General features: G+C 45.4%; 1 protein-coding gene across 2 annotated transcripts in view; it reads left to right on the plus strand.

Moving 5' to 3' along the window:
- Positions 1–1,006: 1,006 nt before the first annotated feature.
- CEP170B (centrosomal protein 170B) overlaps positions 1,007–24,668 on the plus strand; it is a 124,069-nt gene continuing 100,407 nt past the window's right edge. For both annotated transcript variants that reach the window (XM_036748758.1, XM_036748759.1), the window contains exons 1-2: positions 1,007–1,217; positions 8,347–8,482. In XM_036748758.1, coding sequence (XP_036604653.1) covers positions 8,378–8,482 — 105 coding nt within the window. In that variant the 5' untranslated portion in view covers positions 1,007–1,217; positions 8,347–8,377. The remainder of the gene's footprint in view (positions 1,218–8,346; positions 8,483–24,668) is intronic.

A 24,668-nucleotide genomic window follows, 5' to 3' on the forward strand; every position in this document is an offset into this window, starting at 1 on the left:
GAGTCCAAATTCAAAGTTCCTTCCACTCCTCCACCCTGGGTCTACCTCATATGTTTTTTGCCCTTCTCCATTAGGAGACTGGGAGGGTGGAGAAGGGAAGGGCCAAATGCCTCAGGACACTCTCTGCATTGAGCAGAACACAGTTGGCACCCCGCCAGGCCCTGGGCCAAAGCTGGGGCTGAAGTATGGGGCGGAGGGGCCTGGTTAAGCGTTAACCTGCTTCCCTTGGCCAGGAGCCAGGGTCACCCTGAGCCCTATTAAATAGGGAGCCCTGTCTGAACCTCGGCCCTGGGTCCACTGAGAGGGTTCACAGAGGGAGTGCACTGCCCTCTCCCGGGAGAAGGTGGGGCAGGACGCACAAGGATGGGGCGACCGGCACCCAGTCTCTCCTCGTGCCGTCTCGTTCCCCTTGGGACTTACTGGGGCTCCCGGAGTTAGCGCGGCGCCTCCTTCTTGGCGAGGGGGTTGGGCCGTGGAGAGAGCGGGGTGTCGCTAGACCTTATTTCACTTCTGCCGCGGGCCCTGGGTCCCTGACCGTATTCCTTTAACCCTCTGCACCCTGGATTTGCGCGCTTGAGGTGGGTCCGGGCTGCAGACTGCGGGATGCAGAGGGGGCAGCCCCGGGCTTCATCCCGCGGCCCTGGGTCTGAGCCCAGACCCTGCCCATCCTTATCCCCAACCTCCTCTTCAGCCTCATCCCCGTTTCCCATCCCCCTGAGCGCGCAGCGCACACCTGGTTCCCGGCTCCCTCGGCCCTAACCTGGATTTCCTGCTCGGGAAGAGGCGGGGGCGGAGAGAGGGAGAAGGGAGGGAGGGAGGGAGGGAGGGGCTGGAGAGGGAGCCGGGAGGGGGCCGGGCCGCAGACAGAGGGAGGGGCGGGCTGGGCTGGAGCCTCCCGCAGACGTCAGTAACCTGCTTGGCGAGAGCCGCCGGCGGCGCTGCTGGTGCTGCTGCTGCTGCCCCTGCCCCTGCTCCCGCTCCTGCTCCCCTGGCCGCTGAGGTTGAGCCGGGGCCGGGGCGGGCTGGCGAGCCGGCCCGGCTCAGCCGGGGCCATGTCCTAGCCGCCGAGCCGCGCCTCCGCGCCGCGCACAGCCGGCAGGGCCCGGGCTCTCTCCGGCCCCGCGCCTGGAGGACAGGGAGGAGGAGGTGGCGGCTGCGGCGGCGGAGCTGCTGGCAGGAGCCCGGGCCCTGGACTGGGGGACCCGAGGCCGGAGCAGGTGAGTGAGCCCCCCCACGTCCGGTTCTCCTCCTCCAGCTGCGGGCCTTTCCCGCCCCGCCCCTCACCTGCGTGGGCACCGGAGAGAACCTGGGCTGGGGAAGTCCGCTGGCTGTGGGGGGGCCCCGGCCCACCTGGGCGCACGCTCCGCCCTCTCCCCAGCCAGACAAAGGCGCGCGCCCCTGGTGTCCCCAGGTGCGGCCCGGGCCAGACCCCTCCACCCCACCCCCCGCCCGGACTGTCAGCGCAGCGCGGGCGCGGCGGGGCTGGGGGAGGGGAGTGTCTGTCATCCTGTCGCACTGTCCCACTGTCCCACTTTCAGACTTGGCCTGGGATGAGGTGGGGGGCGCAGTGTCCCCGAGGATTGGGAAGAGGGACTGGGGTTGATGGCTGGGGCTGTGAGTGTCTCTGGCTGTCACCTCCGAATCTCTGCGGGGCGGGGATGGCTCCTAAGGCCGCAGCCATTGCTGCGAGAGGGGTGAGCGCTGATTCAGGATAAGGCCTCTTTTCCTCCCCTCCTCCCTCCTTCCCTATCCCTGCCTCTTCCTTCTTTTTCCTCCTTCCCCGTTCCTGTTCTTCTCCGTTCTTCTTTCCTCCCTGCTTCCCCCTTTCCCTGTCCCTGTTCTTTTCCCTTCTTTCCTCCCTGCCTCCCCCTTTTCATGCCCATATGCTCTTCCCTTCTTTCCTCCCTGCCTCCCCCTTTCCCTGTCCCTGTTCTCTTCCCTTCTTTTCTCCCTGCCTCCTCCTTCCCCATTCCTGTTCTCCTCTCTTCTTCTTTCCTCCCTGCCTCCCTCTTTCCATGTCCCTGTTATTTTCCTTTGGAGTCCTCTGCTTTTTCTCTTCCTTTTTTCCTGTCCTCCCTCTGTCTCTCCTCTGTCTTCCTCATCCTTTATTTATCTGTATCTTCTCCAGCCCTTGTGTCCCTTGCTCTCTGTCTCTTCTCCAGCCCTCTTCTCTGTCTTCCTCACTTCTGTTCCTGTCTCACCTCCCTGCCCTTGTGTCTCTGCTCCCCACCTTTGTGTTTCTCTGACTCTTCACCTCCCTATCTCTCTGTCTCTCTCCTCCCTGCTGTCTCTCTTCTCTCTGTTGTCTCTTTCTCTTTTTTGTCTCTCTGTCTCTTCCCTCCCTACTGTCTCTGTCTGCCTTCCCCTTTCTTGCTGTCTCTCTCCTTTCTATCTGCCTTTCCCCCTTCCCCTTCCCTTGTCAGTCTGCTTACCTCTCTCAGTCCTGCAATTTAGGGCTTTTGTAGTTTCTTCCAGTGGAGACTCAGTTTCCTCTGAGGGAAGAGTTCATGATGTAGATTCTTTTTCCTTCTACTAGCCAATGCCTGTGAAGGTCTGAAACCATAAGTGGATAGGATGGGACTGGACAGGGCAGGATCACCTGCTGGGTAGTGAGAAGTAGCTGCATGCTTTGGATCTGGCGTGTGTGCGTGCGTGCGTGCGTGTGTGTGTTGGAGGTGGGGTACTCCTTCACACCTTCCCTCTCATCCCTGTCTTCTCAGGAGTTTGGCATAAGCTTGATCACCTTGGGCAAGTAATTTTATTTTTCTCAATTTCAGTGTCTCTAGCTGTAAAATGGGGATGATAATACTCTGACTAATTAGCTCACCTGGTTGTTGTGAGGAACATGCTTTAAAGTTTAAGAAGTTCTACAGGAATGTAAATTAGTATAATTGTTATCTGGCTTTTGTTTGAATACTTCCAGGAACAGGGTGCTCACTACCTTATAAGGCAGCCCGTTCTGTTTTTGAGCATCTGATTGTTAGGAAGTTCTTCCTTGTTTTAAACTGCTACTTTTCAATAAGTTGTCTGACTGATGCTAGTTCTCCTTTGTTTTCCTGGTTTGATGTAGATGAGAACACTCCAATCCCAGGAGCAGTAGTGCTTGGGAAGAGCTTGGGTTAGACGCTTTCCAGTTCCTTTTTTGTCCTAGGGCTCCAGGATTCTCAGTGTGAAGGTAATAAGGAAAAGGGAGAAAAGTCCTGAATGAAAGGCAGAATCCAGAGCAGAACTGGAAGGTGCCTTCTCCAGCAGTTTTATTTGACAGATTTATAATCTTCAGTCCCAGAAAGAAATGACTTGTTCAAGGTCATGAAACAAATTGGTATCAGGTCAAGATTTTTTTTTTCCTCACTGGTAGAATTAAATGGAATAGAATGCCCCCAGAGGAATAGGTCTGGCTTTAAAAATCTTATTTGCAAACATATTTTAGAAGATTGGTTGGCAGCTACCTGAGAGCAAGGACCTTTGGAATAGGTATGTGAAGAGAATGAAGGAGGGAGGTCCACAGAGACGAATACATATTTTCCCTAGCTGCCCAGAGGGCAGAACTGAGGCCATCTGGAAAAAGCTTCCCTCTGACACTTGCTACTTGTGTGCAAATTTCTTAACTTCAGTTTCCTCATGTGAACAGCGAAAGGTTTGGACTAGATGGCCTCTGAGGTCCCTTTAGCACTAAATTTAGGACACTAAATTACATGGAGGTGGAATAATAAGGAATAAACTTCCTAACCATTAGAGCAGTACAAGGGTAGAAAGATTGCCTCTCGAGACAGTGGATTCCTCTTTGTTTGAACTCTTTGAGGAAGATTCTGGATGGCTTTGTGGAATGAAGAAGAGTCCTGCTCAGGAAGGGGTTAGATTAGATGCCTTCTTAAAGCTTGGTCATTCTGAGATGCTATACTTCACTGGCCTCTGAACCAACACCATCTGAATAGATCTGTGTTAAGCACCTGGATGTACCAAGACAAAAACAAAGCAGTCTTGCCTGCCCTCCAGGAGATTACACTCTGGAGTGGGATGGTTAAGATGCAAAACATATACATGATCTGAAGCAACAGTGCTGACAACTAAAGACTTCATATAGGAGTTCAGCTGTTGTTCACTTCTCAGTTGTGTCTGTCTCTTTGTGGTCCCATTTGGGGTTTTCTTGGCGAAGATACTGGAGTGGTTTACCGTTTCCTTATTTAGCTCATATTACAGATGAGGAAACTGAGGCAAACAGGGTTAAGTGACTTGTCCAGGGTCACACAGCTGGGAGGTGTCTGAGGCTGGATTTGAACTCAGGTCTTCCAGATTCCAGGCCTACCCACTATCCACTGTGCCCACAGCTTACCCTTCCTATAAGGGATAGAACATAAATTGAGACTTGAAGGAAGTCAGAGATTATAAAAAGTAGAAGTGAGGCCTGGGGGACTGCCTGTGCCCTAGCTGGCTCAGAGAACAGCAAATTGGCCAGTTTGGCTGGAACATGAAGTGTGTAAAGGGATGGAATGTATAAGAGTACTGGAAAGGCAGCCTGAGACACATTGTAAAGGAAGAGGAAACCCAGAGGGAGTGGAGAAACCTGGGCTTTGCCTGGGAGCCCCTTGTCTGATTAAGGTCTCCTCTGCCTAGTTCTCTGTCCAGACCCCGAAATTTCAAATAACTTTGTAAATCTAGCCATTAAGCTAACATGTATAGACTTACCAAGTGTGTCACATGGTCTGTTTTCCTATGTACCATGGTTCTTGTCATTTCTGTAATGCTTTGTAGATCACAAAGAATCTAGCTTCACAGAGAGGCCTCCTGGAGTGGCGTAGAGTCAATCCAGTAAGCATTTATTAGGCACCCACTATGTGCCAGGCACTGTGTTAAGTACTGGGGATACCAAAAAAAAAAGGCAAAAAGTCCCTTCTCTCAAGGAGCTCACAGCAAACAGATATGTACAAACAAGCTATATCAAGGATGAATAGGAAATAATTAACAGAGGGAAGGCGCTAGAATTAAGAGGGATAAGGAAAGGCTTCTTGTAGGAGGTGAAATTTTAGCTGGGCCTTGAAGGAGGTCAGGGAGCCAGGAGGTAGAGATAAGGAGGGAGAGCATTCCAGCCATGGGCCACAGCCAGAGAAAATGCCGGGAGCTGAGAGATTTTGGAATGACTTGTTTTTGTTTAAGCTGGCTGTGGAACCAAGTCCCACTTCTGATGCATAGTGGCTGTATGACTCTGGACAAGTCACCCAGGATACTCTCTAAGATTATAAGGCGAAAAGGCGGTGATAGCCTGCATGGTAGAGGGAGTTTCCTCACCAAGTCCAATGAAATTACAAGTTCAATTCTTATTCTATCTCCTTCATAAACCATAAAGCACTGTAGAAATGTCAGCTACTGTTATGATAGAGTCAAGTAATCTCCGGGTCCTTGTTGGATTGGAGCCACAGACTAGGAAGGAGTCATGTTAATTTAAGCCAGACACATTGTCCTGGTGATGGATAAGACCTGGGTCTTGACCCCTAGGAAGCTTGGGGTGGGGTGGAAATTTTTCTGGTCCCAAAATGATCAGGCAGCTGAACTGGCAGGCATCACCAGTCTGTTGTGATGACTTTGGTGCTTCCTACAGTGCCTCTCCTGGCTTTTCCTGGAGTGAATGATCAGATGGTATCAGTACGGACTGCTCACGTTAAATAGGAAGGCCTGTATTCAATGAAGCTGTATTCTTGATAACCTCCAACCCACCCCCCTCCTAGACAACAGGCCTGACCATGCTTATCAGCTGATGTTCTGTGGCAGGAGCTAGTGTTACTCCAGCCCTTGGCTGACTCATGATGCTGGGTGTCTCTGAGGCTTTGAGGCCCTTAACCAGGGTGTGTGGAGGGGAGAACAAGATGGGACCAAGCTCAGCAGCCTCCAGGGAGGAACACATCCCTCCCCCGTGCAGGACCATGCAGGAGAGCGGAGTTGGAGAGAGCTAGATGATTCCTTTGGCCAAAAGGAAGAAAAAGGCCTGAGGCTAGTGTAGGGATAGTATTTGGCTTTAACCAGGGTTTTAATACAATTCTTTTCTTACTGAATCATTTTCTTTTTTAAAATAAGTTTTTATTGATATCTTCTGTTTCTTATATCACCACATATCCTGTATCTTATTGAATCACTTTCTAGTAGGCCTAAATGTGAGAGAGGCAAGGGAAGAAACATGACCCATCACCCAGTCTGGTGTGTTGAGTACCACATTGGATTTGGAGTCAAAGCTAGTGATGATGTAACAGCGGAACAGGAGAAAAACCCTAGGATTGAATCTCTCTCTGCTGTTTCCCATGTGACCTGGGGCAGTCATTCCCCAGCTTGGGCCTCAGTTTACCTACATACTAAATGGGGGGAAGTGAGAAACAGTGGAAAGAGTTGGACCATTCCGGACCGTTGTTTCCTCATCTGCAAAATTAGGAAGCGGGTCTAGATCAGGGGGTCAACAAACTACAGACCAAAGAAACTTTATTTAAAAATGTAAAAACCATTCTTAGCTTAAATGCTATATAAAAACAAATGATAAGATATGGCCTGTTGGTTGTAGTTAACTAACCCCTGTTCTAGATGGCTTCTAAAGACCCTTCCTGCTCTAAATCCTAGGATTCTATGATTAGTTAATTTCTAAGGCCTCTTCCAGCTCTAAATCCCCTCTATCTATGATCCTATTACTGAATTAAGACTGTCTGGTCTCTTTACAATCCTCAAAATTAGGGACACTCCCCTACTGTCATCCAAGCCATACACTGGGCTAGATTGTGGTTTTCTCTGCTTCCAAATGCTGGCCTTCATTCAAGAAATAGCTCAAATCTCATACCTTTCCGAGTCTTCCCCTGCTTACTCCCAGCCTCAGTGATCTTTCTTCTAACCCTTTATTCAGTCAGAATTGTAGGGCATACCTGCTCCCCTCCTCTCATCATGTATTGTCCATTGATTAGGGTGTTTCCTGAGAGTGAAACCTGGATCCTTAGTCACACTGGGACCACACTCCCCAAGGGCAGAATTTCAGTCTCATGCTTCTCCCCTTCCCTCCCCTCTCCCCACTAAACTATGAGCTCTCTGAGGGCAGATACTTTGTTTTCTTCTCTCATAGCAGAATAGAGAGCAGGGTGAAACATATCTGAGGGTTCTTGGCCTCCACTCTGTGGCCTCATTTGGGGACTTGCAGTCTCTGAGACAGTGGGGAAACCCTGGGAAGTGGTTCTACATGAGTTTGCCTTGATCAAGGATACTTTTTTGGTGCTACTAGAGAATAAGGTGTATTAAGGAAGGGAAGGTTTCTTTCTAGATCATAGATGGAGGGAATTTAGAGCTTCAGGGGCCTTAGAAATTAACTCATCATAGAATCATAGGATTTAGAGCTGGAAGGGCCTTTAGAAGCCATCTAGAACAGGGGTTAGTAAGCTACAACGAATAGGCCATAACCTACCATTTGTTTTTGTAACATTTAAGCTAAGAACTGCTGGTTCTCATCTTCCCTACTGGCCTCAACGTATAAATCTAGTTATGAGCAGAAACCTTACTCATTTCTGTCTTCATACTGGCCCTGCTCCCTCCCTGGCAGGAAGCCTTCCTGGGTTATAGGAATCACATAAGATCACTATAATGCACTTATCATGTAAGACTATGTATAATAGTGATCGGGGTTTGTGCTTTATGTCCCTACTAGACTATGAGCTCTGTGAAGGCAGGGAGCCTGCCTTATTTAAACTTTAAATCACTTTGAACAAGAAAGATATGACTTTATATACAGCAATAAATATTTGTTGAATGAATGAATTATAAGGTTTTGAGTTGGAGGAGACCTAGAGATCATTTAGGCCAGATGTGTCAAACTAGGGACCCTCAAGAACTGCAAAATACTGCAGCCATCGGGAACCAGATTAAAATGTAATTGAGAATTAAAAAAAAAAATAAAAATACAGTACAACATGTTATTGCTGTTCAGTCATTGAGGACATGTCTGATTCTTTGCCTCCCCATTTGGGGTTTTCTTGGCTTACTAGCAGTTTGCCATTTCCTTGTCCAGCTCCAGACGAGGAAATTGATGCAAAAAAGGGTAAGTGACTTGTCCAGGGACTCCAGGTCCAGCACGCTATCCACTTTGCCACCTAGTGGCCCCAAAAAGCTAATGTTAATCTGTGCTTTTCTAATTCAGTATGCAGTCTGCGGGGATCCATTTCTATTCGAGTTTGACACTGCTAATTTAGGCTGGTCTCATTTTGCAGGTGAGGAAACTGAGGCTCAGGTTAAGTGGTTTTTCTCATGCTTTCACCAGTAGTAAGTGAAAGGGCCAGGATTTGAACCAGGTCTTAAGGTCTAATATCCTCTCTCCTCCCTTTTTTTCAGGAAGCTCAAAGAGGAAGTGACAGCTAACAAGATGAGTGTGACATCATGGTTTCTGGTGAGCAGCAGTGGCACCCGCCACCGGCTGCCAAGAGAAATGATATTTGTTGGCCGGGATGACTGTGAACTGATGCTTCAGGTAAGTGTGACTTGAGGGAAGGGCTGGTTTTCTTGACTGGAATGGACCTTTCATTGAAATCCCAGCCTTCAGATGTCTCTTGTGTCAGCTGGTCCCCTGACAGGGCTGATCACTGGATCAGTGGATTTCCATGTCTAAAAGAGTGGAGTGCGATTTTTCAGAAGGTAGTGATTTCCTCATCACTTGGAGGGCTTCATGCACACACATTTGTCTAGGATATCATCGGGAGCGTTTCTCATGTAGTGTTGGTTTGGGGTGGAATCTCTGGGGTCCCTTCCTGGTCTGAGATTTGGGGATTTTGTTGCCTGCTGGTCCTAATTCTCAATCTTTCAGTTGCTGTCAAAGGGGGCAGTTACACTGGGGGTGACCACAGCTGCCCATGCAGAATAGGGCACATTGCATTTTCTGGAGGGAACTGGGTTAGCGGCTGTGGCAAGAGCGAGACTGAATAGTTTGCTTATCACTTGATTCCTATTAGATTATGAAGCTCATTGAAAATGGGTTCTAGAAGGGACTATCCTAGTTCCTTTAGAGACAATCTAGCTCAATTCCCTCATTTTACAGGGAAGAGATCAGAAAGTTACCATAACTGTCCTAAAATGCCAGAGCTCAAAGAGACTGTGAAACAAACATCATGAAATGTTAAAGCTGGAAGGACCTTTAGAATATATAGGATACACACACATATATAACATCTAGGATTTATATGTAATATATATATATACACACATATATATGATATCTGGGATTTATATATAATATATAGGATATATGTAGGAGATCTGTAGATATATCTAGGAGATACTATATATACACATACATATATATACATATATATATATATATATATATATATATATAGAGAGAGAGAGAGAGAGAGAGAGAGAATGAGAATGAATATATAGGATATCAGAAATGAGAGGGCCCTTAAAATATAAAGCAAAATATCAGAGCTGGAAGGAAATTTAGGCCTTACAACTTAGTCTTTAAGGTTCTAATGAATCTTAGAACAAAGGACACAGAAATGTTGGAGATGGAAAGAATGTTTAAAACACAGAGTATTGAATATTAAAATAGGAAAGGGCCTTAAAAACCATTTAGTGTAGTCTGACCCCCTTCATTTATAGATGGAGGAACTGAGGTGCCTAAGGTCACACAGAGGTAGTGGCAGAAATGAGATTAGAGCCCAGGTCACTTGATTCCCAGACAGACACTCTTTTTTAACCTAATTTCTGTCAGTCCCCGACTGGGCCTGGGTTAGATTTGCACAGTATTCACACAGCCCATGCTTTCTCATTGTGTTTTACCTTGGCAGTTCATCCTTGTTTGGGGTTGGGAGTCTGTGTTTGTGTTTTTCACAATGAGTCATGCCAAGGTGCTGGCCTGCCCAGCCTAGCTCAGTCTGCCTGGGGAATGGGTGAAGCTCGGGTGTTGCTGCTGGTGGTTGAGACCTGGGCATCAATTCAGTTCTCTTCAAAACAGTGAACATTTATTAATTACCTACATTGTGCAGGGAATACAAAGATGGCAAAAAAGACAAATTCACATTCCCTGCCCACAGGGAGCTTATAATCTACTGGGGAAAAGGCTATGAGTGGTACACAAATAACTATGATATAAAGAAGAGAACAGAGACGCTGGTGAGATCCAAGCAAAGTGCTCTAAGACATTTTGAGAAGAAAGAGCTCATTTTCAGCATGAGGCAATGGCACTTGAGCCGGGCCTTGGGGGAAGAAAAGGATTTTGAAAGGAGTACATTCTCGGTGATGGGGAAGGGGTGACATGAGTAAATGCACGGAGGCCGGGAAAGGCAGGATGAATTGAAGGAGTGGTGAGTAGGCTAGTTGGGTCAGAATGTAGGGTGTGTGAAGGTGAGGAATGTGATAGAAGCTGCAAAGGTATGTTGGAGTCAGATTGTAGAGGACCTTGAATAGCAAGCTTAAGAAGTTTTTCTTTAGTTCTGGAGGTAATATGGAGTCACTGAAACTTGGTTCTAACTAGTTTTTTAAAAATTTTTTTTATAAGAGAGTGACGTGATTACAGAGGGGAGTTTAGGAAGATTGTTTTGTCAGCTATGTGAATAATATCCTGGAGAGGGGAGAGGCTAGAGGTAGGGAGACCAGGTAGGAGGATATGATGATGATGATGATGAGGCAAATCCGGATGGGAATGACTTAGAATGCTCAGTCATCCTACAGAATGTGTTCATTTAACAGATGTTTTAAGTGCCTTTGGTTGGCTCGTTGTCAGTGACAGAAATCCAGTCTCCTCTCCTCACGGACACGATCATAACCATAGATTGATTAGACTAGAAGGCACTCCTGATTTTACAGATGTGACCCAGTGACTTACCTAGGGTCGCATAGCTAAAGTTCTCCTTAGGTTCTCTGGTGTCAAGCTCATGGCACAGCAGATACGGCACCGGATTAGGAGCCAGGCAGACTTGAGTTCAACTCCACCTTGGATACTTATTAGCGTGGTGACTGTGGGTGAGTCACTTCATCTTTGTAAGCCTCAGTTTCTTCATTTGTGGAATGGGGACGGTAACGGCGCCTGCCTCCCAGGGTTGTTGATATGAGACAGTGTTTGCGAAGTCTCCCACAAACCTTAAATGCCAGCTATCATTATTGTCCTTACTGTTACTCCTGCTACCACCATCTCCACTAATACCACTACCACAAACGACTACACAATGCTGCTGAATAAGGGCAGTGGTCTGCTGGGAAATAAATGTTTAACAACCAGATCTCTAAAAAATGTACCACATACTTTTAAGTTTAATGTACATTCTTAGCACCTTCTCCTTTACTTTCTTAAGTCTGGATGAGCAAACAAACGCTAAATCAAGCCCTGATTTGTAGCACTTGCTAATTTCCAGGGTTTCAGTGCTCATTGTAAAAGCTTAACAAGCCAGCTCCAGGACCCCCCGAATAAGGGGGAGATCAAACGTGGGTACAGATAAGTGTGATACCAGTCAAAATATGTGCAACCTGAGTGTACAGAGCAGGGACACAAATACAGACACATAACATGTCTTCTAGCCCCTTGGCATGAAGAACTTTAGCCCTGGAAGAGACCTCAGGGGGTTCAATCCCTACCTTGTTACAATATCCCTCACAAGTGGTGATCCAGCCTTCCTAGCAATGGGAAACTTACCCTTCTGAGTCAGTCCATTCCATGGTTGGTTATCTCTAGTTGTAAGGAAATTTCTTCTTATATTTAGCTGACACTGCCTTCCTGTAACTTCTCTCCTCCCACACACAGCATTATTTCTAGTTGTTCCTTGGGAGGCCCAGCCAAGCAGGTCCAACCCTACTCTGATACAGTAGCCCTTCCAATGCTGGAAGATAGTTATTGTGTCCCTCTAGGACCAATGGCTAAATGTCTCTAGTTCCTTTAATTGATCCTCATATGGAATAGTCTTCAGGTTCCTGCTGTCCTCTTCTGGAAGCATTGCAGCTTATAAATGTCACTTGTTTGAAGCAACGGATAGTGTGCTAGGTCTAGAGTCAGGAAGACCCTAGTTCAAATGTGACCCAGGGCAAGTTACTGAACCTTGGTTTGCCTTCATTTTCTCATCTGTAAAATGGGGGATAACAGTAGCACCTTCCTTTACAAGGTTGTTGTGAGGTTCGGATGAGATAATAATTGTTAAAGTTTTATAAATATTTATAAATAATATATAATAAATAAATATATTACACAATAAATATCATATATATATATATATATATATAATAATTGTTTAAAAAAAAGTTTAGTGCAGTACCTGGCACATAGTAGGTAACAAATGTTAGCTATTTGGTAGTATAATCATTATTATTATTTTTAAGGCTACTGCTTCTCTAAGCAGATGAGACAGTCGGAATGGATGACCAAGGATAGAGAGGATTTCATTGACGTAGGGAATTCTCGGATAAGGAAACTCCCTTTGCTCCTGTGTGGGTCATCTTCTCGGCATCATTGTGGTTTTAGAGAATTGCCCAGAGTGCTGCAAAGTTAAGTGATCTGTCACACAGCCTGCAGGTTTCAGGGGTGGCACTTGAACCCAGATCTTCCTGGATCTGAGGCCAGCTCTGGCTTCACTAGCAAATCTGGAATTACTCACTGCTTGTGTTATTTCTGCTGTCTCTGCAAAGGAAAATGATTTTTGACTAGAAAAGACAGAACAGAAATGGACAATAGGGGATCGAAACCCTCGAAGAGTAGGGGAGAGAGTGAGGGCACCTGGCTGTTTCTGATAAGTTCCAATGACCAGACTCTAAGGGAGTGCCCTAGGGATCTGTCCTTAGCCCGATGGTCTTTGACCCTTTTACCTGTGGCTTAGATAGAGGCCTAGAGGGACTATGGTAGAATAGAAGGCTCTGGGGGTCAGAAATTGTGTAGATTTTGTCATTGTATTACTGGAGCCTAGCTTGCTGCCTTGCACAGTTGTAAACACTTAATAAATATTTGTCAAATTAAATTGGATCAAATTTACAGATGACATAAGCAGGGAAGGTTTAGTAACATGCTGTGTCGCAGGATCTGAAAGGAGCTCGGCAAGATGGAACAAACATTGGATTGAGTCCAAGAAGATGAAATTTAATGGGAATAAAGAGAAAGATGTAGTTAGAATCAAAAAATCTGAGTGTCAAGTACAAGCTGGGGGAGGTGAGACAATATATAACTATATGTAAGCATGTACAAGATTTCTGAAAAAATAAATATTAGGTAATTTGTGGGGGCGCTAGCAGCTTATGTGAGGATCAGGAAAGGCTTCGTGCTGGAAGTGGTATTTGAGCTGAACTTTTAAAGGAAGCTCACAAAACAGAGAACTTTCTTAGCACTTTGCATATGCTATTTCACTGGAACCTCACAACAACCCTGTGAGGCAATGCTGTTATTATCCCCATGTTACAGGTGAGGAAACTGAGGCTGAGAGAAGTTAAGTGGCTTGTCTAGGGTCACATACCTGGTTAGTGTCTGATTTAATCTCAGATCTTCTTTACTTTATACCCAGTGCTTTATAACTACCTAACGTTTATATAAGGCTTTAAGGTTTGCACCGCCTTTTACAAATATTCTCTCATTTAATGCTCACAAGAGCTCCCATTTTACAGTTGAGGAAATTGAGGCAGACGGAATTTCAGTGACTAGCCCAAGGTCACATAGCAAATAAATGTCTGAGGTGGGATTTGAACCCAGGTCTTCCTGACTCTAGGTCCAGTTCTCTAACCACTTTACCATCTCAATTGCACCTAGCCATCCTCACAGGTTTGGTGCTTTTAGGCTGAAGCTTGGGGACCACTTCCAGTGTCTGACAGGTTCCTGGTTGATTTTAGGCAAATCCCCTCCTGAGACCTGGCTGAGGTTTTGTTTTAAACTTCCCTGACATAGTAGGAGAAGGGCTGCCCCCGCCAAGGCACTTGTAGCAACAAAATGTCAGTACTAGGAGGACAGTGTCAGAGCTCATCAAATCTGGGTCAAGGCTACATTTTGAATTTAATGGCAGATCCTCTCCAAGGGCCCGAGGCTTCTGACTTCTGGTTTTGGGCTCAGCCGCTGTTCCTCTTTGGGCTGCTACTTCATCTTCAGGATAGGGCTGTTAATCTCTGTAAGTAATCAAAGCATCTTAGTACATCAGCTCATCTCTCAGATGTGATTTACAGTTCACAAGTTTCTCTAGATATCTCCCGGCCTCCCATTCCCCCCCCCCACTTTTTTTTTTGTTAAAAAAGCCCCAAACTCAAACCCAATAAACTAAAATTGATTGCTAGTTTAAAACACATGACTAAAAAATTCCACTCCTAACCTAATCTTAGCGTTCAAGGGATGGTGATTGTTTAGTATTGGCATCACATGGGACAGGACATATATTAAGGCATGCCTGGGAGGCACAAATACCAATGAATGCTCCAGAATTATCTTTTTCCACAAATAGTAAAATATGTGCCATTTTCCAGATAAAACATTAAACCAACAAAAAAAGAAATATATAGTTTTCTTATGAAATGCATAGGCATAAAACTTTAAAACTTATACCCCACAAGCTGCCAAAAAAGTTTTTTTAAGAAATTACTTCTTTTCCCCTCATAAAATCATATCTCTCATCAGGAGGTCTGAGGATACCTGGGTCTAAAATATCTTACCCTCTAGAGAGGAGGGGTCAAAATCCCTTGCTTCCCCAACTTGACAAAAATGATAGGTGAAGTTGTGTGGTAGTGTATTCTATGATGCCTTAAAAATGACCAAAATCCCAATGTTATCATTGGTGTCACCACTGGTAATGGTAATATATAGTATTGGGGACACTCCCTGGGGTTGTTATAAGGAAACCTGGAATGATATTGTGGATGTTCTGAAGCTTCCTCTGGTGGGGCTATATACTTTGGTGAAGGGGAGCTGGATTGACTTTGGCTGGTGGGGATTCCCTCCTCCAGAGAGGATCCAGCTTGTGGATAGTTGGGTTTAGTGGAGACCACTGATTCTTCATAGAAAGCTCATAGTTCAGCCAGGGGTGGGGAACCTGTGGCCCTGAGGCCACATGTGGCCTTCTAGGTCCTTGTGTGCAGCCTTCTGACTGAGCCCAAGTTTTATAGAACAAATAATCCTTTTAATAAGGGGGTTTGTTCTGTGAGGTTTGGATTCAGTCAAAGGGCCACACTTGAGGACTTAGAAGGCCACATGCGGCCTCAAGGCCGCAGCTTTCCTACCCCTGGCTCAGGCCAAACCACTAGCTAGGTTGGGTTTGGGAAAAGGCCTTAGGCTTCCCAGGTGAGGCTTAGAGAAGTTGGCAAGAACAGGAGGAAGGGGTGCTACAGGGCCTGGGGAATTCACACCTGTCATAAGAGGAGCCAGTATTTCTTGTTTCCTAGTGAATTTGTGGTGGGGGAGACTGAAGGAGCCAACATGTTGGCTCCAGTGGTGGGCGAGATCTCTTCTCCTCCTCTTTCTCCACACCCTTCAAGAGAACAGGACAATTATTTTCATCACAGGCACAGACACAGTCAGCTTTATGGAAAAATCTCCTCCTTTCTTTGTTCTTTTGTTTAGCAATTGTTTATTAAGCACCTACTGTGTGATATTCTGGGTTGGGAATTTAGAATAATAGCTTTGTCACTGTGAGGGACTTCAGAGATTATACAGTACCAATTTCTTATTTTACAAATGAGAGAATTGAGGCCCAGATTTAAATGGCTTTTCTAGAGTCACACAGGTAAGTAAGTGGCAGTCAGGATTTGAACCGAGGCCTTCTGAGGACACAGAGATAAGTCCTTAGGGGACTGCCTATGTACTAGTGATAATAGTCTGCAGATCTGATCCACCTGGGTGGTTAGGAGGGGGCTGTCATTTAGAGGAGGGACCAAATACTCTGGGCTTAAGGGGATTGAGTTTCTTTGAGGAGGTCTTGTTTGTATTGAGTGTGGAAGGCTGAGGAGAAATTGGATGGGGCAGGACATTCCCAGGACATTTCCCAGCTGAGAGTTGGGAAAGAACAGGGTGTAGATGGAGGTTCACGATGTCCAATTGGCTGGAGCTTAGAATTTTGGAGGGGCAGTAGTAAGAAAAAACTGGGAAGTTCAGTGAGACCCAGAACTTGCAGAGCCTTGAATGCTAGGCTGAAGCATTTGGACTTTATCCTGTAGTAATAATATTAATCATGATGATGATGATGGTGATAATTTGAATTTCTACAAGTCTCCAGTGCTTCCTTCATCACAGGCTAGATAGGATAAATATTAGCATACCCATTTTGCAGACGAGGAAGCTGACAGCCAGGTCAGTGAGGGGCTTTGCTCATGGTCCCACAGCCAGTCACTTTTAGAGCTGGGTATTGAGAGCAGGTCCCCTGATTCCCGAGGCCAGGACTTTCCTCTTGCCTTGGCTTTGCAGCTTCTGTATTGAGGCAGTAGCGAACAGAAATTTGCATAGAGGAATGGCCATGTCAGCATTGCCCGTGGCATGTTGAAGACATTGGAAAGCAAGCTGGATCTAGAATCAGAGGACTTGGTTTGGAATCCTGACAGAATTGGAGCATAATCTGGGCTATCAAAAGTGGAGGGGTACCTGCCTCACCTTCCAAATCAGGCAGACAGCGGTGCATTTCTGCATTTCTTGCAGTTGTTGGTTGATCTTTTGAGAATATGGTGGGAGCTATGTCCTGGTTCCTTTGGCCTGCCAATGAGCAGACCTCTGGTGGATTGGGGGTGGTGGTGGTGGGGCGCTGCCCCTCCTGTCTGCCTGGGTGGTGGTATTCATTCTTTATCTATGAGACCATCCCTGTTGTCAGCCATCTGGCTGGCTGAGAGGTAGCATCTGCCAAAGTGCATACTGAGGGGTGTAATTTAATCTGCCCGGAAATCCCCAACATCTCTTTAGGAGATTAGCCACAGCGAAGGCGCTTAGGTGCTTCCTAAACAAGAGAAAGAGGTGCTGTTTTCGCTGGGGCTCCTGGGTCAACTGTTTATCACGGCACCAGAAAAAGCCCTGTACAAAGAGCTCTTTCAGCGCTTGGAGTCTGTGATCAAGGATGGAGACCTGTAGAGTGTTAGAGCAGGAAGAGATCTTAGAACATAGAGTCTCAGAGATCATGGGACAAAGACTATGAAAGCTGGAAGATGCCTTGGGATGCAGCATGGAAGAGCCACATGGGACCTTTGGACATAGAATCACAGATTTAGAGCTGGAAAGAACCTCAGAAGTCATCTAGTAGAACCCCTCACTTTACAGATGGGGAAACTGAGGCCCAGAGAGGCTAAGATTTGTCCAGAGTCACAAAATAGAAGGGTTAGAGCCAGGATTTGAACCCAGACTCTCTGACTTCAAATTCAGTGCTTGTTCCACTCAACCACCCTGCTTCCAATGTAGAATGTCAGAGCAAAAGGTGATCTCAACCTCTTTATTTTAAGTACTGTAGAAATGTGGGGAAGTTATTATTAAGTAGTTTGGGTTAATTAGTTAACCTTAATTAATAAGGCAGCTAGGTGGCAAGGTGGATAAAGTGCCCACTCTGGACTCAGGAGGACCTGAGTTCAAATTTAGCCTCAGACACTTAATAGCTGTGTGACCCTGGGCAAGTCACTTAACCCTGTTGACCTCAGTTCCTTATATGTAAAATGAGCTAGAGAAGGAAGTGGCAAATCACTCCAGTATCTTTGCCAAGAAAGCCCCAAAATGGGTCATAAAGATTCAGATGCCACTGAAAAACAACTAAATAAAAGTTTAGGCAAATACCTTCTCTTTAGGCATCAGTTTATCTTTTTGTTAAGTGGACTAAAGGGTCTCTAAGATCTATTACAATTCTCGTGCTCCTCCTATCCACTCTCCATTCAGCACCAAAGGGCTATCTTCCTTCAGTCTGACCAAGTCATTCCCATATTCAAAAAACTCCAGTGGCTCCCTATCATCTCCAGGATGAAAACACAGAATCCTTTGGATGGCGTTCGGATCCTTCATAGCCTGGTCCCTACCTCCTTTCCTGTCTTCTTACACTTTATACTCTCCCTCTGCCCCCAAAATACTACTGTGGGATTCAGTGACACTGTCCTCCTTTCTGTTTGTTCCTTGCACACAACATGCCATCTCCTGCCTCCGGTCATTTTCACTGGCTGTTACCCCTGCCTCAGATGCCCTCCCTCCTCATCTCTCTCTGCCTCCTGGCTTCCTTCGAGTCCCAGCTAAAATCCCACCTTCTCCAGGAAGCCCGTTCCAAGCCCCCTCAATGCTAATGCCTTCCCTCTGTTGATTACCTGCACCGTATCCAGTCCGTACCTTGTTTGTACGTCGTTGTTTGTACGTTGTCTCCCCCATTGGACTGTGAGCTCCTTGAGAGCAGGGAGTGACTGACTGTGAACGAGGTAGAATTTTAGAGTCTAACCAAAGAGAACAACCGTATAGCTGTACTCACAACTACTGGAGCTAACAACGGTTCACATGAAAAAGCTCTGAAGGTTTTAATAATAATAGAGACAGGTCCTGGACCTATGATTTTAGTGGGATAGGGAACTCCCGGGTGAAGACACATCCTTTACCAAGGCAGGTTGGCACCTTCTTTGCAACTTAGAATCCTAGAAAGCTAGCTGGGAGGAGAGGGGGGAAAAGGAAGAGGACACTCATTTTAAGTGCCTATTTTGTGCCAGGCATGGTGCCAAACATGTTACAAATATCTCTGATCTTCACAGCAACCTTGGGAGATAGGTGCTGTTATTATCCCCACTTTAAAGTTGAAGAAACTGAGTTAAATGGCTTGTCCAGGGTCTCTCAGCTAGTAAGTGTCTGAGGCTGGATTTGAACTCAAGTCTTCCTGACTTCAGGCCCAACACTACCCACTGTGACACCTAGCTGCCTCATGATAGCTTCAGCTACATTAGCCAGAAGTAGAGTGGCCAGGGGTAAAGTAAAGGCCCTACTGCTTCCTAGCCTGGTCAGGCCACATCTGGAATATTGTTTTCAACTCTGGAGACCATGTCTTAGGAAGGTTGGTGAGACACTAGGCTGTGCCCAGAGAGAACGGGAGAGGCAGGGAACTAGGGTTGTTGATCTTGGAGAAGATATGAAGGGGCATGATTGCGTTTTTCAGGATTTTGAAGGACCCTCTCTGAAGAGTGGGGAGAGATACAGGGAGAAAGATTCAGTTCATTGTAAGGGAAAAAAGGTCTCCTTGGAGCTGTCCAGTCCTGGAATGGGTTGTTACAGCAGGTGTATGGTCTGACTCAGGCATGGGGAACCTGCGGCTTTGAGGCCACATGTGCCTTCTAGGTCCTTGGGTGCAGCCTTTTGATTGACTCCAAGTTTTACAGATCAAATCCTTTTATTAAGGGGATTTGTTGTGTGAAGTTTGGATTCAGTCAGAGGGCCACACTTGAGGACTAGAGGGCCACATGCAGGTTCCCTGCCCCTGGTCTGACCTCTACTCGGGGTCTTCAGGCATAGGTGGGACAGCCTCTTGTAGGGGAGATTGTTGAGGAGATTGCTGATCTTCTTCAGGTTAGATGAATGTCCTCTCACATGTCAGCCAACACAGTGAGATCTGGTGGTTCTGTGAATATTCTTAGTCTCAGTGAGGCTTAGGCGTGATGATGATGTTCTTGGTCTGCATCTTCCTTACAGGGAGAATGGGGATGGGTGGGTATTCACAACAGACTGTATTCTGTGTCCACATGATTTCTACAGACAATTACAGCACACTCACAGACCCTCAGAGTTAGAAGAAACTCATCGAGGCCATCTGTTCTCATAGAATAATAGCAACCACCACAGTAATAATAGCACACGTTTATATAACGCTTTAACGTTTGAAAAAATGCTTTATGTACATTATCTCTTTGGCTTCTCACAATAACCCTTTGAGGTAGGTACTATTACTAGCCCTATTTTACAGATGAGGACAACTCATAGATATTAAGTGACCTACCTAGGGTCACACAGTAAATGCCCAAGATGGAATCTGAACCTAGGTCTTATACACTCCAAGTCCAGTGTTCTATCCACTACATTTTGCTGTTTCTAGGTTCCTTTGCACCTTCCTTATGAGTTTGCTTCCTATGAATAAGAAAGAACTGTTAACCAGAATCCTTTGGCTGTGGGTCCATTTGCCTGTCAGCATCTCTGGGATTTGTACTCTCCTGGCTCTGTTTTGATTGGGCCCGTTTAGGGTTAGGGTTGGGCGACTCAGTGGCTGGACCTAAAAGATCTTGTTAAAGTTGCCAATGACTGGGTGGTTTTGGCAGCTTTGGTTTTCTTGGACCCTGGGGCGTCTTTGCTGATGGTGGAAATACCTGTTTGTTTTGTCTCCTGCCTTGCAAGATGAGTAAGGGGACCCTGTGGGGGACAGGACAGAACTCGTGTCAACTGAGGTATGTTGTGGGAAGGGAATATTGGAAATCCTTGAGTGTGCTTTCCTCTAATTCAACTTTAGGTTTTTCTGTAGCTGTCTTGGACCTTTGACCCAATCCAACTCTCTCTCTCCTCTCTCCTCGCCTCTCCTCTTCTCTCTCTCCCTCCCTCCCTCCCTCCTTCCCTAGTTCCCTCTTCCCCTTCTCTCTCTCCTCTCTCTCTTTTTCCTTTCTTCCTTCCTTTCCTTCCCTATTCAGTCCCTCCTTTCCCTACTCGTACTCACACACATCTCCTAGACACACATGTGAAAAGGGAGAGATATTCAGACAAAGCCTTTGGGATATCCAATATGTTTGTCTTTCTGGGTAATGCTGGATCCCTTTTAAATAGAGTAGTTAGATGGAAAACTTCCTGGATTGAGCTCTCTGTGGATAGAGTCTCAACCTAGGCTAGGTTGATTTTTAAAGATTTTCTTTCATTAAGTTCTAGGAGAATACAGAAGGGGATATAATAGAGGGTGTTCCTAAAGTCTGGACACATAGGCAAAAATGCATATTTTCAAGAAATGAAATGAATGAAATTTTTATTTAATTGGAATATTAACGAATAACATCTTCAGTATAATTTCAATCATTTGTGGTGCACAGGTTGATGCGCTTTGCAAGATTCACGTGAACTCGATGCAGTAACTCCACATTGCCATCAATTGCCTATGTGTCCAGACTTTAGGAACGCCCTGTAGTTTCCTACCTTAGAGAGTTCCTGGTCTGAGGCAGAGTCAATGTTCTGCCATAATAATAATAATAACAATGATGGTGATGGTAACTGGCATTAGCATTTATATAGTGCTTTAAGGTTTGCAAAGTGCTTTACAAATATTATTTAATTTGATTCTTACAACAACCCTGGTAGGTGGCCTCATTTTGCAGATGACTGGGACAGACAGAGGTTAAGTGACTTGCCCAGGGTCATACAGGCTGGTTTTGAACTTAGATCTTTCTATCTCCAGTCCCTGCACTCTGTCCACTGAGTCATCTCGCTGCCATTAGGGAAGTGTCCAGTGTACTAGTGAGAGCCGGAACATGTATGATATAAAATATACTGGAAATATGCCAACAAACAAACACAAAGCATATATCTATAGAATCTCTATATATAGGATCATAGATTTATTGTTGGAAGGGATTTCAGAAGCCACCTAGTCTAGCCCCTTCATTTTATAAATGAGAAAACTGTGGCCCTAGCAGGTCAAAAGACTTATTGTAGGTGACATAGGTGGTCCACATCAAAGTGGTAATCTGATCTCAAGACCTCTGACTCCAGAGCTGGGTTCTTTTCTGCTGGAACTCAGTGTATGCTGTTGAAGTCTGTACTTTTATGAATATGTGTACTTCTATGTCTTGGCATGCCCGTGTGTGTGTGTGTGTGTGTGTGTGTGTGTGTATGCGTGTGTGAGAGAGAGAGAGAGAGAGAGAGAGAGAACATCTGTCTGTACATGTATTCTTTGGTACTTCATGATCTGTGATATCGTCGCTGTAGATACATTTCCCACAAGCCCAGTTTGCACTCTCTCTATTGCTGGAGAGGTAAGCTTTGAGATGTGCTGTGACTAATCTGTTGCCCTGAAAGTGACGTAGCCTGGTGGGGAGCCACTTCACATTTGGACCACAGACCAGTTGGACTGTAGTCCTGGGTCAGACCTGCTGGGCCTTGTTTGTTTCCTAGATGAACCTTAGGAAAATCAGGCTCTCATGATTGCTGTGGTAGGCATCAATACATACATACACATGCATACATGGGCATACAGAGACGTACGAGCGTGCATGTACATAGAAGTACAGATGCTTACAGGATACACTGAGATAGACAAAAAGAGCCTGGGCTCTGGAGTCAGAGGCTTGAGGTCAGATTGGCCTTTGATACATACCAAACTATCTGACTTTGGGCAAGGACTTTGATAGAAAATAACTATTTTACATATAACAATATATATGTGTGTATGTACACACACACAATATACTTCAGTTTCTTTCAGTCATTTCAGTCAAAAAACCCATTTGGGGTTTTTCTTGGCAAAGATGCTGGAGTGGTTTGTCATATCCTTCTCTAGCTCATTTTACAGATGAGGAAACTGAGGCAAACAGGGTTAAGTGACTTGCCCAGGGTCACACATCTAGTAAGTGTCTGAGGCCAGATTTGAATTTAATAAGTCTTCCTGATTCCAAGCCCAGTGCATTATAGAGGCAAACAGTATGTTTACTGTGAGGGAGTGAAAGAGGTCGTGTTGGATTTGGAATGAATATTGGATTTGGAGTCATAGAAACTAGGTTCAAATCCTAGCTTTGTCATTTACTGTCAGTGTGACCTCAGTTCAGGTCTCTTGACCTTAGTTTCCTCATTTGTAAAATGAGGGTGTTAGACTAGTTTTCTTCCAGCTCTGGATCTATGGTCCTATGATGAGGGGTGGTCAACGAATAGGAGGTTGTGGTCAGAGAGAATTTCAAAGTTCAAGACCTTGGAGCTCTAATGCTCGAATGGCTGCATATGTATATATGTATAACATATAGCTGTAGCTTTATATACATATATATTCACTTGTAGTTATGTTTACATACGTATAGGTATATACTCGCACCTATATTTATGTATTTGTATATGGCTGTGTAACTCACCCAGTTCTGTATATTACTATACGTTGACTCGCATGTATTTATCTGTCTCTTTACTTATATGTATATATAGGTATATGCTAGGTGGGAGACTATGATTTACAGTTACCAGACTGAGATAGAGGTTAAACCAGGAGAGCCTTCCTGGGGGAGGTGAGTTAGAAATACAGAGTTTGAAAGGCGGGTGGGAAGAAGCAGGGAGGACATTGCTGGCTGGGTCCTATGTGATAGAAGTGGAAGCTGAAGTTAGGACTATGCACAATGGGGACAGTTGGTCAAAATAAATTGCCTATATTGGGATTTATGAGAAAATGATGGTTAGATGGGGTAAGGGAATCTTTCCTAGGCTATGAACTCCAGGAGGGCAGCCACTCAGTCTTATCTATCTTTCATTCCCTTTTAGCATATCTCAGAACAGAGTCCTGTGTATACACAACAGTTATATGTTAGGTGGGATTGTGGGAGAGAAAGAAGGGTATTGTTAGACTTTGGATCATAGGATTTAAAGTTGGCAAACAATCCACTTCAACCCCTTTATTTCACAGAGGAGGTAACTGAAGCCTTGGGAAGTTAAATGACTTGCCTAAAGACATGTCACATGTTAATGGCAGAGCCGGAACTAGTAATCAGGTCTTTAGACTCACCGATCTAAGTCCTTTCCACTGTATTATGCTGTTTATCCAACTTCAACTGATCTACCAGGGATTATTGAGAGGGCCCTGTGGGAAAACAAGGCTATACATGGATATGTGGTGGTGGTGGTGGTGTCTTTAAGACAAACTGGAATTTGAGGGAGTAGAGGTTTGTGAAGGGAAAGATGAGGACTTGTCAGTTAAGAAATTGAAAGAACACACAAAATTAGAGAGCTTTTGTTTTTGAGTAGGAAGATCCCCATTTAAATTGAAATGATCACACCTACATGGATTTATCTAGAGGAATAAGGGAGGTTATCTGCTGAGGTTTATCTGGTTCCTGGAGGGGGTGAGTTTGTCAAGTGACTTTGTTTTTGTTTTTGTGTTTTGGAGGTGGGTCGTAGTAGTGTGATTTGGGCCTTGATACAATATACTTCTGCACTACTTAGAGGAAGAATTTCTCTGTCATTTTTCTCTGCTTTAAAATCTGACCTTACTATAGCAGTTATCTCTCATGGTCAGCTCTCATGTTGACCATCAAAAATGAATGAATGATAAAAGTATTTATTAAGAACATATGTGTCGGATACTGTATTGAGCAATGGGTATACAAATACAAGCAAGCCAGATGGTTGGTTACTCTCCTCAGGTAGCTTACAGTCTAATGGGGAGGACAACACATAAAGGGGAACTAGAAATGGATGGAGGTATTATGGAAGAGCATGGTGTGGAAATGGGCAAGAAGTGACAGGGAAGTCTGCTTCTGGGTGAGATAAGACCAAAGGTTGCCTTTTAGAGCCCAACATCTCATGGGCAGAGTCCAATGTTCCAGTGGGAAGGGAATAAGGAAGATCCAGAGCTGAGAGAATCTCACTTCCAGCAATTATGGAAGGCAAAGGGATTTGCAGTGACCTGTAGAAAGTATGATCCATTTGTGTTTCTGCCAAGGAACTATTTTGTATCCAAGGGCAGGTTGGTCTCTCTGCTGGAGGAGAAGTCAAAAGTATTGTAGGAATGCTTCTCCATTTTCCCACTTATCAGGGAGGCTCAATTCTACTTTGAAATAAT

Source organism: Trichosurus vulpecula, chromosome 3, assembly GCF_011100635.1.
Source record: "Trichosurus vulpecula isolate mTriVul1 chromosome 3, mTriVul1.pri, whole genome shotgun sequence".
Lineage (NCBI taxonomy): Eukaryota > Metazoa > Chordata > Mammalia > Diprotodontia > Phalangeridae > Trichosurus > Trichosurus vulpecula.